At 48.4% G+C, this 12,971-nt stretch overlaps 1 protein-coding gene across 1 annotated transcript in view; it reads right to left on the reverse strand.

Moving 5' to 3' along the window:
• Positions 1–437: 437 nt before the first annotated feature.
• The window catches only part of fras1 (Fraser extracellular matrix complex subunit 1), a 113,639-nt gene continuing 101,105 nt past the window's right edge, over positions 438–12,971 (reverse strand). The window contains exons 51-72 of the mRNA XM_074670703.1: positions 12,812–12,962; positions 11,215–11,374; positions 10,961–11,129; positions 10,483–10,729; positions 9,040–9,384; positions 8,791–8,951; positions 8,328–8,475; positions 7,990–8,195; positions 7,759–7,915; positions 7,248–7,448; positions 6,951–7,138; positions 6,418–6,693; positions 5,933–6,326; positions 5,639–5,853; positions 5,332–5,482; positions 3,801–3,908; positions 3,524–3,683; positions 3,327–3,443; positions 3,075–3,241; positions 2,676–2,881; positions 1,614–1,760; positions 438–1,376 (exon numbers count right to left, since the gene is read on the reverse strand). Coding sequence (XP_074526804.1) covers positions 804–1,376; positions 1,614–1,760; positions 2,676–2,881; positions 3,075–3,241; positions 3,327–3,443; positions 3,524–3,683; positions 3,801–3,908; positions 5,332–5,482; positions 5,639–5,853; positions 5,933–6,326; positions 6,418–6,693; positions 6,951–7,138; positions 7,248–7,448; positions 7,759–7,915; positions 7,990–8,195; positions 8,328–8,475; positions 8,791–8,951; positions 9,040–9,384; positions 10,483–10,729; positions 10,961–11,129; positions 11,215–11,374; positions 12,812–12,962 — 4,647 coding nt within the window. The 3' untranslated portion in view covers positions 438–803. The remainder of the gene's footprint in view (positions 1,377–1,613; positions 1,761–2,675; positions 2,882–3,074; positions 3,242–3,326; positions 3,444–3,523; positions 3,684–3,800; positions 3,909–5,331; positions 5,483–5,638; positions 5,854–5,932; positions 6,327–6,417; positions 6,694–6,950; positions 7,139–7,247; positions 7,449–7,758; positions 7,916–7,989; positions 8,196–8,327; positions 8,476–8,790; positions 8,952–9,039; positions 9,385–10,482; positions 10,730–10,960; positions 11,130–11,214; positions 11,375–12,811; positions 12,963–12,971) is intronic.

The following is a 12,971-nucleotide window of genomic DNA, read 5'->3' on the forward strand; positions in this document are numbered from 1 at the left end:
GTTAGCAGGAGCTCCTGAACGCAGCCTGACTCTACAGCAGACGTTGAGAGGAGCTCCTGAACGCAGCCCGACTCTACAGCAGACCTTGACAGGAGCTCCTGAACGCAGCCTGACTCTACAGCAGACGTTAACAGGAGCTCCTGAACGCAGCCTGACTCTACAGCAGACGTTAACAGGAGCTCCTGAAAGCAGCCTGACTCTACAGCAGACGTTGACAGGAGCTCCTGAACGCAGCCTGACTCTACAGCAGACGTTAACAGGAGCTCCTGAACGCAGCCTGACTCTACAGCAGACGTTAGCAGGAGCTCCTGAACGCAGCCTGACGCTACAGCAGACGTTAACAGGAGCTCCTGAACGCAGCCTGACTCTACAGCAGACGTTAACAGGAGCTCCTGAACGCAGCCTGACTTTACAGCAGACGTTAACAGGAGCTCCTGAACGCAGCCCGACTCTACAGTAGACGTTAACAGGAGCTCCTGAACGCAACCTGACTCTACAGCAGACATTAACAGGAGCTCCTGAACACAGCATGACTCCCAGTGTCGTGACTCAGTGATCTACCTACACAGGATGATGGAGTGAGCTCTGATTGGACAGTTTGTTGCAGCTTTGTGTTTGATTCCTGAGGTAGCTGCTAAAGATGCTAATGATGCTAATGATGCTAAATGACAAACACTGCTCAGCTTTTTGAACGTCGCTCTTTTCCCTTTTTCAAAGTGTTAAAAAAATATTTCACAAACATCCTGAAGATCAAACTCTTCTTTAGAAAATAACAGATTTGAATTCATTCATCATCTTCCTCCTCAGACCTCTGTGCCGTCGTTGAGATTGTTGTGAACTTTGACCTCCAGGTTGACCTGTTTGACCTTGGGCCGGGCGTCCTGGTTGCGGTTGAGGATGTTGATGTTCCTGACGGTGCAGTGTTTGGAGCTGAAGTTCTTCTCCACGCAGCGGTCCATGCACACCTCCACTTTGGTGTTGAGTGGATACTCCTCGTACGCCTTCTCCTTCTTGCTCTTCTTTAACGCCGCCTGTCGGCAGCGGCGGAACAGGAAGCAGGACGCCAGCAGGACCAGGACCAGCAGGGTGACAGCAGCCACGCCCCCTCCCACGGAGCTGCCCATGTGGGCGTTGAAGGAGGCGGACGGCCCCGCCTCCAGGCGCAGCGACTTCATGTTGGTGCCGTTCTTCACCTGGTCGCCCTCGTTGTCGTAGATCAGAGACTCGTCCAGCGTCAGGCGCCCGCTGCGGTCCACCAGGTCCCGCCTGGACCGGCTCAGCTCATAGGTCACCGAGCGCTGGATCCTGGGGCTGGACCGGGACTCGGGACCAATCACGTAGATCACCTGTAGGTACCACTGATGCCCCGCCTCCACCTGTCAATCAGCAGGGAGAGGAAGCTGTCAGAGAAACCTGACATGAAATCACCCACAATGCACTTCAGAGGGGTCTGATTAGTTGAACCATCTTTGAGATGGCCATGAAGTGTGCTGTTACCTGTCCTCAGCTCAGGTGGTCAGACTGATGAAAACACTCTTTGACTATTAATCTATGGAGGATCATCCATCTCTCACCAACAGGAAGTGACATCACCAGATCCTGGTACCACCCACCTTATAGAGAGCGTCCACCTTCATGGTGAACCCGTCCACACCTGGCATGGCGCTCATCCCCTGCAGCTCAGGAACGTCTGAGGCCAGGTGAGCCTCGAAGGGGACGTCATGGAAAAACTTATCGCAGACGTCAGGCTGCTTACGATCCTGTTCAAGTCAACCAGGAGACATGGAAGGAGACAGGGAAGGAGACAGAGAAGGAGACAAAGAAGGAGATGGAGAAGGAGACAGAGAAGGAGACAGAAAAGGAGACAAAGAAGGAGGCATAAAAGGAGATGGAGAAGGTGACAGAGAAGGGGATGGGGAAGGAGACAGAGAAGTAGACATAGAAGGAGACATAGAAGGAGACAGAGAAGGGGATGGAGAAGGAGGCATAGGAGACAGAGAAGGAGACAGAGAAGAAGGCATAGAAGGAGACAGAGAAGAAGGAGAAGGAGACAGGGAAGGAGACAGAGAAGGAGACAGAGAAGGAGGCAAAGAAGGAGACAGAGAACGAGATTGAGAAGGTGATGGAGAAGGAGACAGAGAAGGAGGCAAAGAAGGAGGTACAGAAGGAGACAGAGAAGGAGAAAGAGAAAGAGACAAAGAAGGAGGCAAAGTAGGATATAGAGAAGGAGAAAGAGAAGGAGGCAAAGAAGGAAACAGAGAAGGGGATGGAGAAGGAGGCATGGAAGGAGATGGAGAAGGAGGCATAGGAGACAGAGAAAGAGGCATGAAAGGAGACAGAGAAGGAGACAGAGACGAAACAGGGAAGGAGACAGGAGGGAGATGGAGAAGGAGACAGAGAAGGAGACAGAGAAGGAGACATAGAAGGAGACAGTGAAGGAGACAGAGAAGGAGACATGGAAGGAGTCAGAGAAGGAGATTGAGAAGGAGACAGAGAAGGAGAAAGAGAAGGAGACGGAGAAGGAGACAGAGAAGGAGAAAGAGAAGGAGATGAAGTTACACTCACACTTTGAATTTCTGTACCAACCCTCTGATGAAGATCAGCCTGGTCCAACAGGTTTATCTGGAGGGTGTGTATGCAGGTGTGTTTGTGTGAGTGTGTGTGTGTGTGTGTACCAGCAGCAGGAAGCGGTGTTTCAGCTGCTTGTTGGGCTGGATGCAGCCGTACTGTGGCCCCTCGTTGTACAGTGTCCCCGTGGGGTCAAAGAAGGGCACGTATCCGTCTCTACCTGTGCACAGGTAAACCTTCTCCAGCTGCAGCTTGTACGCTGCGTTCAGGTTCTGCTCCGGGTTCCACAGCACTCTGCCGTACAGAGTCTGACCTGCAGGGGGCAGCAGAGAGACTCAGGATAAACTGACACACAAGGTTGAAAGATTTATCTTACGGCCCCTCAGAAAACAAAAATATAACTCAGGAGCAACACGTGAAGCTAACAAAGCTAGCAGGTCCAGGATCAGGATGAATCTGGTTTTACAGACACATCAGAGACCCTCCTATCCCCTCAGAGCTCCTACCCATGGAGAAGGCGCCCTTGTAGTCCATCTCAGCCATGGAAACGTCAGTGGCGGCCGGGTCCATCATGAACACCTTGTCGTTGTTGCAGAGCTGGAACTCTGTGTTCAGAGAGTAGACCACAGGAACCGGTCTGTTGGTCTGCTGGAAGGCGATGGGGACCAGGAACCTGAGACAGAGACAGGACAGGGGTCAGGTGAGGTGTCCCATGATGCATCTGGCTCCTGTTAGATCAGAGGGATCGAGGGTCGTACTTCTCTGGGGCGTGGGCGGTGCAGGACAGAGGTTTGTCTCCGGGGTCGATCCACGGCTGAGTGGGCTGCACGGTGCAGGGGATCAGGAACACGGTGTACTCTCCGGAGTAATCCTTCCTGTTCAGAGACACACACTTATGTTACACACACTCTACAGACGGAGGAGTGTGTGACTCTGTGTGTGTGTGTGCTCTGACCTGCTGTACGAGCTCGTGGCTCTCCACAGCTGATACGGAGAGTCGAAGGTCTGAGCACTCCACAGCAGCTGGATGTCAAACTCGATCCCTCCCAGGTGATCCGGCGCCATGAGGTGAGACTTGTGACCGGGCAGAGTGTGGTGTTCAGGGACAAACTGACCTGCAGGAGGAAAAACACACACCTGTGAGGACTTCAGAGTCTGACCCTGACAGCAACATCAGACTCTTTCCAAAGACGGTACAGGGTTGGGGTCAGACTCATCCTGACTCAGCTGACCTCTGAACTTGGCGTGCGTTTTGAACTCGATGACCAGCCGTCCGTCCTCTCTGATGTAGATCCTGATGATCTGCAGCCTGGCTGAGAGGACGCTGTCCGTCTGGATACCTGCACAGAGGACACAGAGGGCACAGAGGACACAGAGGACTCAGAGGGGTCAGAGGACACAGAGGACACAGAGGGCACAGAGGGGTCAGAGGACTCAGAGGTCAGGACTCAGGGTCTCAGGGTCTCAGTATTTGAAGTTTCTGGTGAATCCATCTCAGAGACTATCTAAGTTTTATCTACGACAGGGGTCTGCAACCTTTACTCTCATAGGAGCCATTTAGCCTCAGCTGACCTGGATTAAAGTCATTCAGGAGCCACAAAATCTACTTTATCTTCACTATGAAGTCAATATAAATAGATAGATAATAAAATAAAATAGAAAAAATAAATAAATAAATACATAAATAATAAAATAAAAAAATAATTAAATAATACATGAAATTGTATACTTAGTTAAAATCTAGTAGATAATTATCTCCATGACAAGTTTTTTTTAAATTCACAAAATCGTACACTAAGTTTTTATTTTTGATACATTTGCAAATATTGCACAAAAATCAAAACAAAAAAAAAACTAAAATTTAAAAAACTTGCAAAAATTCCTCAGAAAAAATAATTTTCAGAAAATATAGAAAAAATGCTTGAAACAAAAATGGAATTCAAAAAATTTAAAAAAGAAGTCATGTTTAATTAATTTTAAAAAATCACAAATTTTGCCAAATCTTGTAAAAATTAAATTAAAAAAATGTTTGAAAAAAAAGAAATATCAAAAATTAGGAAAGAAGTTACTAAAAAAATAATAATAATAAATATGCAAAAATCACAAAATTTGCCAAAATCAATAAAAAAAATAAAATAAAAAAAATGTTTCCAAACAAATGAAATATCAAAAATCTGAAAAGAAGTTATTTTTCAGTAAATTAAAAAAAAATGCAAAAAACCCCCACAAAATTTGTCAAAATTAAAAAAAAAAAAATTAAATTTTGCAAAAATATCAAATTATTTTGATATTACTACATTTTTGAAATAATTCTTGAATTTTATGCTTTGATTATAATACTTGACACATCATTATTTGTTGTTTGCCAATGTCTTGCCACATTTCAAGCATGTATATTAAGCCGGCATGTTGTCAGTGACATGACTCCATCCACACAGAATTAAAATCTGTATTTTCTTCCAGATTAGTCTTTTTGTAGATGTAGTTATCTTCCCAGGGCTGTAAAACTTGAGGTTAGCCACAGGTGCATGATGCATTTTATCTCGTGTCAGTGTCTTTAATCATCAGTACTCTTTGTAAGAAAAATAAAAATTCTTTAATTTAATCATATTTTTTAAAGCTACAAGGAGCCACTGCAAAGGAGTCAAAGAGCGGCAGGTTGAAGACCGTTGAAGATCTACGAGGGTAAAAATGAGCAGATGTGTCTAAGTTTAACCAGTGTCCAGAGTGAGACGAGGTGCATTCTGGGAGCTGTAGTCTCACCAGTCCTCCACAGCACGGTGTCGTAGAAGAAGGAGAACTCCATCTCAGTGTGGTGCTCCAAAGACGCCCAGCCCCGGGGAGCCGTCACGTAGATGTAGGACACGTAGAGAGGAACCTGAACGGTCAGGAACGACTGAGCCGAGTCACGCACCTGAAACACATCAGCACACCTGAGTGACGGGTTCTAAACCTGTGGACCTGGATACTCAGAGGGTCAGAGGTCAGCGCTTACGTTTACCTCAAATACTGAAAATCAGCAGAGCCATGGGGGAGTTTAGGCTAAGATAAGCTAATTAGGCTAATTTACCTGGAAGTCGGCGGTGACTGATCCTCCACAGACATCGATGAGCTCGGTCATGTCGTAGTAAGCGTCAAACGTCCAGATGCAGCTCTTCAGGTTCAGGTGTTTGTAGAGCTGCAGGGTGCGGGGCTCACGGACGCTCGGGTTAAACTGGTATGGGCGATCAAAACCAGGACCCAGAGAGATAGAGTCCAAGGAGACGTCATCCAGGAAACCAGACTCTGAGAAGGGACCGGTCAGTCAGATCAGACCCAGAGAAACAGGAAGGACTGAGTGTGAGTGTGTGTGTGAGATACTGACCTGACACCCCTTGCAGATCCTTGAGGGTCACCAGGTTGGAGCAGACGTGCTGCTGCCTGTAGATGGACTCTGACAGCAGGAAGTGCAGGTTGTGCAGCGGCATGGTGGACACCAGGGGGAGCATGCCGTCCTGGTGAGGGATCTGCACCGAGATGTGGATCCGGTTCGGGTGCTCCTTGTGCTTTACGTCCAGATACTTCAGCGTGGCGATGAAGGACTGGGCCTGGAAGCCTCGTGCGGTTCCCGTGGTGACCGGCGTGTGGCAGATGGAGCCGTCAGTGCCGATGGTGGCGATGTTGCTCCTTAGAGGCGTCCCCAGGTGACCTGACTTATCCCTGGCCTGAGCCACGCAGCGCACGTGGAAACGGCGGCTGAAATAAATACTGTCCAGAACCTGGAGGAGGGAGGAGACAGAGTCAGACCCTGATCCTTGATGACTGAACCGTCCTCTCAGTGAGGTCTGGGCAGGTTTATACCAAACTCACCATGTGGTTGACGCTGGTGTACGGCGTGCTGTCCGTGATGGTCTCAAATGGCGAGCGGGCCCCGTTGGTGTCAGTGGGAGCTGCCACCTCCCAGGAGAAGTGGACCTGGGTCTGGTTGATGCCAGCCTCCTCGCAGTGCTCCTTCATCACCGAGAACTTTGGGTAGTGAGGGTCACAGGGGGAGACGCACACCAAGGGGTAACCAGGGGAGGGCGCCCTCTTACTGCCCTCACGGGTCACTTCCTGAACCTGGTCATAGTCTGCCAGGGAGACCACCTGAGGAGGGAGGACAGAGCAGAGAGAAGGTAAAAGATCATGGGGTTTGGCTACTTGGTGTCGCTTCCTGAGGGACTAACTCTGGTTGACTCTGATAAATCTGCCGTTACTAATCTGGACGTTGCTAATCTGAGCATTTCCTGTCGTCATCAAACATGAGGAGCAAATAAAACCTAAGGAAGCAGAGTCTGTCACTCCTCCTGTACGCTTCATCATCATGAAAAAATGATAACAATACTATCATCCACGTTTCTTACGATTGGCGTTGCCGGCAGGATCAGGCTCCCGGAAGCTTCCTGGTCCAGAATGGTCACTGTTGCCGTGGTGATCTCTCCAAGCACCGCCTCCACAGGGTCATCAGGGCCAAGGACCAATGAAAAGGACTCATGCCATTCTCTGTCCTCATTGGACAGAATCTCCACCTTAAACAGCAGGTGGTCCATACCTGGACAGATGTTCGGGGAGAGATGTTTTAGACTTTCTGGACACCTGAGTCAGAACACAGTATGAATTTATCAATCTTTGAGATCCAGCAGGTCTCTGGATCTTCTGACCTGGGGTGAACTTGAGCACTCGGCTTTTAGGGTTGTAGTCCACTCCAGACTGGGCTGATCCATCCCTGGTGCTGCAGCGGATCTTGGAGGTCCGTTCAAGATCTCCACGGCGTATCACCTTGATGTTCAGGACCTCGATGCCGTCAGGACCGGGAGGCTCTCTGACCTGGAAGGATGCTTGCTCGAACTCGATGGTGGGTGCTGGAGGAGAGAGAAGAGGGTCAAAGGTCACACTGCTGCCCCTGCTGGTAATTACTTGTAATTGCAGGAACAGTCTCCAGGTTGGGAGGTAAACCTTCAACCGAAAGATAAAGCATCCTGGTGCACAGATCCAATCAGCAGACACTGCCTTCCAAAGTTAGGCCAATATGTACCACCACAGATGATTTACTGGTTAATGACCTAGACCAGTTCAGACCAAGCCAGTTCACTTCTTTAACTAGAGGGTTTTAGACAAGCCCCTGAGGTGGATTTACAGTTGTCTCATCAGCTGTGTTGAACTCAAACCCACCATCTTCATCATTGGTGACAGTGACGGTCACGATGTCATTTACTCCAACCATCGCTCCACTCCAGTGGTCGCCAAGCGGTGTCCCAAGATGCACTTGGAACTCTTCCTCAGGCTCGAACACGGAGTCGTCGTTGATGTAGACGCTGCAGTTTTTCACCTGGAGACAAAATAAAAGTCAAAAAGCCGAAGAGAGGACACAACGAGACGGAAAACCTTGCGCCAGGTGTTCACCTTCTCTCCTTTCAGGAAGGTGATCCTGGACTCATCGGTGTTCCTCCTCTCCTCAAAGTCGTCCATCACCATCGCTGACATGGTCCTAGTGAAACACCTAACGGACGACTTGAAGGACAGGTCACCTGAGCGGATGATGGGCAAGTGGAGGACGCCATCTTTCTCCTTCACTGTGTACGAGCTTTTCTCAAACTGCATGCTGGGAACTGACAAAAGAACAGGAAGTGAGGAACTTATTAAAACTTTATCTAAAATTTCAGGTTCACAACTCCTACTGTCTGACTTTATCCAAACATGTGTTGGTGAAAGTTAATTGAAACAGGTAACAGGTGACATACTGTCCTGGAAGGTGTCGGTGATGACCACGCTGGCCTCATACGGCTCCTGGAGGACGGCGCCCTGTGGCGAGCTGAGGAAGACGATGAAGGACTCGGACCCTTCGATGGATGGGCTTTGGATGTCGTCCATGATGGTCAGACTGCAGGTCTAAGGGGAAAGGAGAGTTTTAGGTGTGTTACACTGCAGGTATGAGGAGCACACCTGGTCCTCAGGTATACCTGTTATTACATGATGATGAAAGCAGACAGTCCACCTGAACAGGTAACGGCTAAATTACAGGTCTAAAACTCATAGCTGTCTCTCTTTCCCTCTTTTTCTGCTATGTTGGAATGCTGATGATGGATTTTCAAAATAAAATGTGATGTTAGGTATTATTGTGAAAGGTCGTCTTTGTCTACCTGCGGATCTCTGACACACCTGAGTGACTGTAGAGTCCTCAGGTGTGAACCACCTTGTTCTTACCTCCTGAGTCTTCCCCGGTTTGAACTCCACCTTCTTGGAGCTTGGGATGTAGTCGACCCCCGGGCTGGCTGAGGGGGGGTCAGAGGGTCGGGTGGCGCACCACACCGAGGTCAAAGAGGTCAGGTCACTGCCGTGGCGCAGCACCGGGATCTCTATCGTACCTGAGAGTCGAACAGAGGAGGAATGAGAGCTGACACAGGTAGAGAGGTCTGGTCATGGACATGGTCAGACTCACGGTCTGCGTCTTACCTGCATCCTCACTGAAGGTAAAGGTGGCGTTCCCCAGGGACACAGTTGAAGCGTCATTGGGTCCATCGATGATCACCTTGGCGGTCGTCACGTCTCCCATTCGAGCGTTATCAGAAGCGTCGGACAGCACCAGCTCGAACTCCTCGGACAGCTCGTACTCGCTGTCGTCGATCAGCTTCACGTCACAGGTGGACATGCTGACCCCGGGACCGAAGATCACACGGTTCTCAGGCGTCATCCCCCGACTCTTAAAGTCTGAGCCCGACTCTAGAGAGGTGAGGCTGCTGCCCTGAGCCGACTTGGCCACCGTGTAACAGAGAGCAGAGACCACGCTGGACGAGTCGCCTGAGGAGCCAAGGAGAAAAGGAGGAGGAGACAAGGAGACAAGAAGGAGGAGATAACAGTGAGGTGAGTTGGGGTTCATGAGGTATTTTGATTGATCGAAGGTACCTAGATCTCTACCTTTACAGAAGTCCAACTTGAACTTCTTGTCTACCTTTGAAGATGTCAAACCTGATTTTCCTGTAAACCTTAAAAAAGGTTGAACCTGAACATCCTGTCTACTTTTAAGAGGTCAAATCTAAACTTCCTATCTACCTTTGAAGAAGTCAAGCCTAAACTTCCTGTCTACTTTACAAAAGCTGAACCTGAACTTCCTGTCTACGTTGAAAGAGGATGAACCTGAACTTCCTATCTACCTTTTTAATAGGTAAAACCTAAACTTCCTGTCTACTTTAAAAAGGTAAAACATAAACTTCCTGTCTACCTAAGAAGAGGTCAAACTTGAACTTCCTGTCTTCCTCGAAAGAGGATGAACCTGAACCTCCTGCCTATTTTTACAGAAATCAAACCAAACTTCCTGCCTACTTTAAAGAGGTCAAACCTAAACTTCCTGTCTACTTTAAAAAAGCTGAACCTGAACTTCCCGTCTACCTTGAAAGAGGATGAACCTGACCTTCCTGCCAATGTTTACCGAGGTCAAACCAAAGCTTCCTGTCTTCCATTGAGAGGTGCGACACATTTTTTTTGTCTTTTGTCATCTACCTTTAATAAGGTCAAACCTGAACTTTGTGTCTACTCCAAAGAGGTTGAACCAGAACTTCCTGTCTCCCTTTTAAAAGGTTAAACCTGAACTTCCTGTCTACTTTAGAAAGGTCCAACCCAAACTTCCCTTCAACCTTTGAAAAGGTTGAACCTGAACTGCCTGTTTACCTTAAGAAAGGTTGAACCTAACTTCCTGCCTTTATTTACAGAGGTCAAACCCAAACTTGCTGTTATCTTCAAAGAGGTCGAACTGATTTTCCTGTACACCTTCAAAAAGGTCAAACATAAACTTCCTGTCTATTGTTAAGAAGGTCAAACCCAAACTTCCTGCCTACCTTTGAAGAGGTTGAACCTACACTTCCCGTCTACCTATGAATAGGTCAAATCTGAACTGTCTACCTTTGCGTTGGACGGGGGCGTGGATAAATCCGGTGCTCTCGTTGACGTGGTACGTCTTCTTGTCAAACTGCAGCGTGGGCTCGTCCTCTGTGTCGTTGATGTTGACCACAGCGCGTGTGTTGCCGCCAAGCAGGGCGTAAACGGGCATGCTCAACTCTACATGGAAGCTCTCCACCCCCTCGAACACCTTATCATCATTTATGACGATAGTGCACACCTTGGTGTCCTCTCGCTCATCAAACTGCACCTGAGGGTCAAAAAGACAACGGGAGTTGTTTCCTTTAGATTTAATATCTACGATCAGAGCGTTGAGTCCAATCAGAGGGACAGGATGTGATCTGACTTTTAATCTCTGACAGAATCCAAGAACTGACGAAGACTCATCTCTTGAACGTTTCTCAGAGACAGACTGAAGAAGAGAGACCGGCTTTGAGGTTTTACTAACAATCAGAGAGACACAGTCAAAGGGATCAGTCACCTGTCCGGCGTACTCCACGTAGTCCTGCTGTCCGGGCTGTGATCCCACGCTGCTGCTGGAGGTGGCGCTGCCCTGCTCGGTGCGACACAGCACGATGGCGTACTGGTTCAGGTTTCCTGTTCGCTTCACTGTCACCGCCACCGTGCCAGCCTTCTCGCTCACGTTGAAGCTGTGGACCAATCAGGAGAAGAGTTCAGTTTAGGTGTGTGAGGTGTTTGCTTCAGGTGTGTAAGGTCATGTGAGGTCACTCTGACCTTTTGTGCTGGAAGCTGATGAGCGACCACTGGATGTGGAAGACGTTGTCGCTGACCACGTTGGGTTTGCTGTCTTTGACCAGGAACTTGAAGTGATCCATGGTCTCCTGGACGTTCTCCTGGTGCAGCACGAAGCGGATCAGACCCAGGTTGATGTCGGCTGAGGAGGAGGAAGAAAAGAGACAGAGAGGAAGAGGATGTCAGATTATGCTCTCTGTCACACACGCTGTCTGTTCATCAAACACCATCCGGTCCAGAACGAGATCCAGATGGGTCAGCTCCATTCCAGACCTTCAGGTCTTTACACAGAGTTCCTCATGGGAGCTTTCAGCTCTTGGATATGTTTGACACTAAGCTGTGATTGAAACCTGTCCATGCATAGCTCTGTTAGCCATGTCTGTGAATAGCATGATGCTACTCTGCCTTCTGGTATTCCCTATGTAACTGGGTTTGCACGGCTAGCTCGTCCATCTTATTGGAGATAGATCTTACGTTCCCAATAACGATGGATGGAAGGACAGGTCCATGTTGTCACTTCTTAGCTCACACCTGAGAACCAGCACGTCGTCCTCACCTCCTTCTCCTCACCCTGTGGGGAAACATCTGGCCTAGCACCAGTTAGCATTGACATGCTACAAGCTGCTAACAGCTGATTTCACATGTAAACAATGCAGCCATGGTTACATGTAGGATCTCCAGACAAACACAGGAGCAAAAATAGTTAAAATATAACTGAAGACAAAACCAGTTTGGAGTCCACAACCAACAAATGAGCCACAAAAAGTAATGATCTGCTCCAAATGCAAAAATGACGAAAAAGAGACAAAAAAATCACAAGAAACGGACAAAGAAGAGAGAGCTGCTGCAACAGGCAGACATTCAGAGATCATCTCTGAGTCAGACTCTCACTCTGTCAGGAATCCTTCCTCCTGAATAAATGGCTCTCTTATCTCCAGCCTGTGGTTTCTTCCTCACACAGCTCAGCGTGGAGCTCAGCATGGAGCTCTCTGTGTGTGTTTTCACCATCAGAGGAATCGTTTCTGACTGACAGGAGGAGACAGGCTGAGCTGTAAACATGATGAAATGAGGATCATGTTTGGATCAACAGCAGGATAAAAGATGCTGACTGACAGAGAGCAGAGACTCTTCATCCTCCCGAGAGCCCACTGAATATAAATCAGCGTCAAACATGTTGAACAGACAGATACCAAACACATCAAAGGGTCTGAGAGACTCAGCCTGCGGGATCAACACCAGGGACCAACCAGGACCAGGGCCAACCAGGACCGGATCTGCAGCCATTAATTAATGATCATTAAATGGTTCAAAGAAATGTCTGACAGTTTATCTCTTCTCTGAAACATCAGACGGCTCTCTGAATAATCTCAGTGATTGAATAATTTCAGAGGCGTTAAAACAAAATGTTTGATTTGGTTCCAGAAACAGAAACTGGAAAAACAGAAAGAGATCATCAGACCGGAGTTCATTAAACCTGGATCATCTTTAGCTTTTCATCTTTAGTGACGGAGACACAGACTGAATCAGTGAAAACCAAAGGCGTGTTTGTGTGTTACAGGTGTGTATCTCACGAGTGTACCTTGTGTGAAGGAGGTGACGGGGCTCCCAGGTGTCAGCTTGCTCTCCAGGTAGCCGTGCTTGGGCTTGGTGGTGACCTCATAGATCAGCTGATCGTCGTCTGTGTCAGGATCCATGGTCAGCAGCTCCTTCTTACTGATCAGGTTGGTCGCCTGGAGGAG

This window comes from Halichoeres trimaculatus, unplaced genomic scaffold, assembly GCF_033239565.1.
Source record: "Halichoeres trimaculatus isolate MK-OKI-2021-1 unplaced genomic scaffold, fHalTri1.1 fHalTri1_scaffold_5, whole genome shotgun sequence".
NCBI classification, from domain to species: domain Eukaryota; kingdom Metazoa; phylum Chordata; class Actinopteri; order Labriformes; family Labridae; genus Halichoeres; species Halichoeres trimaculatus.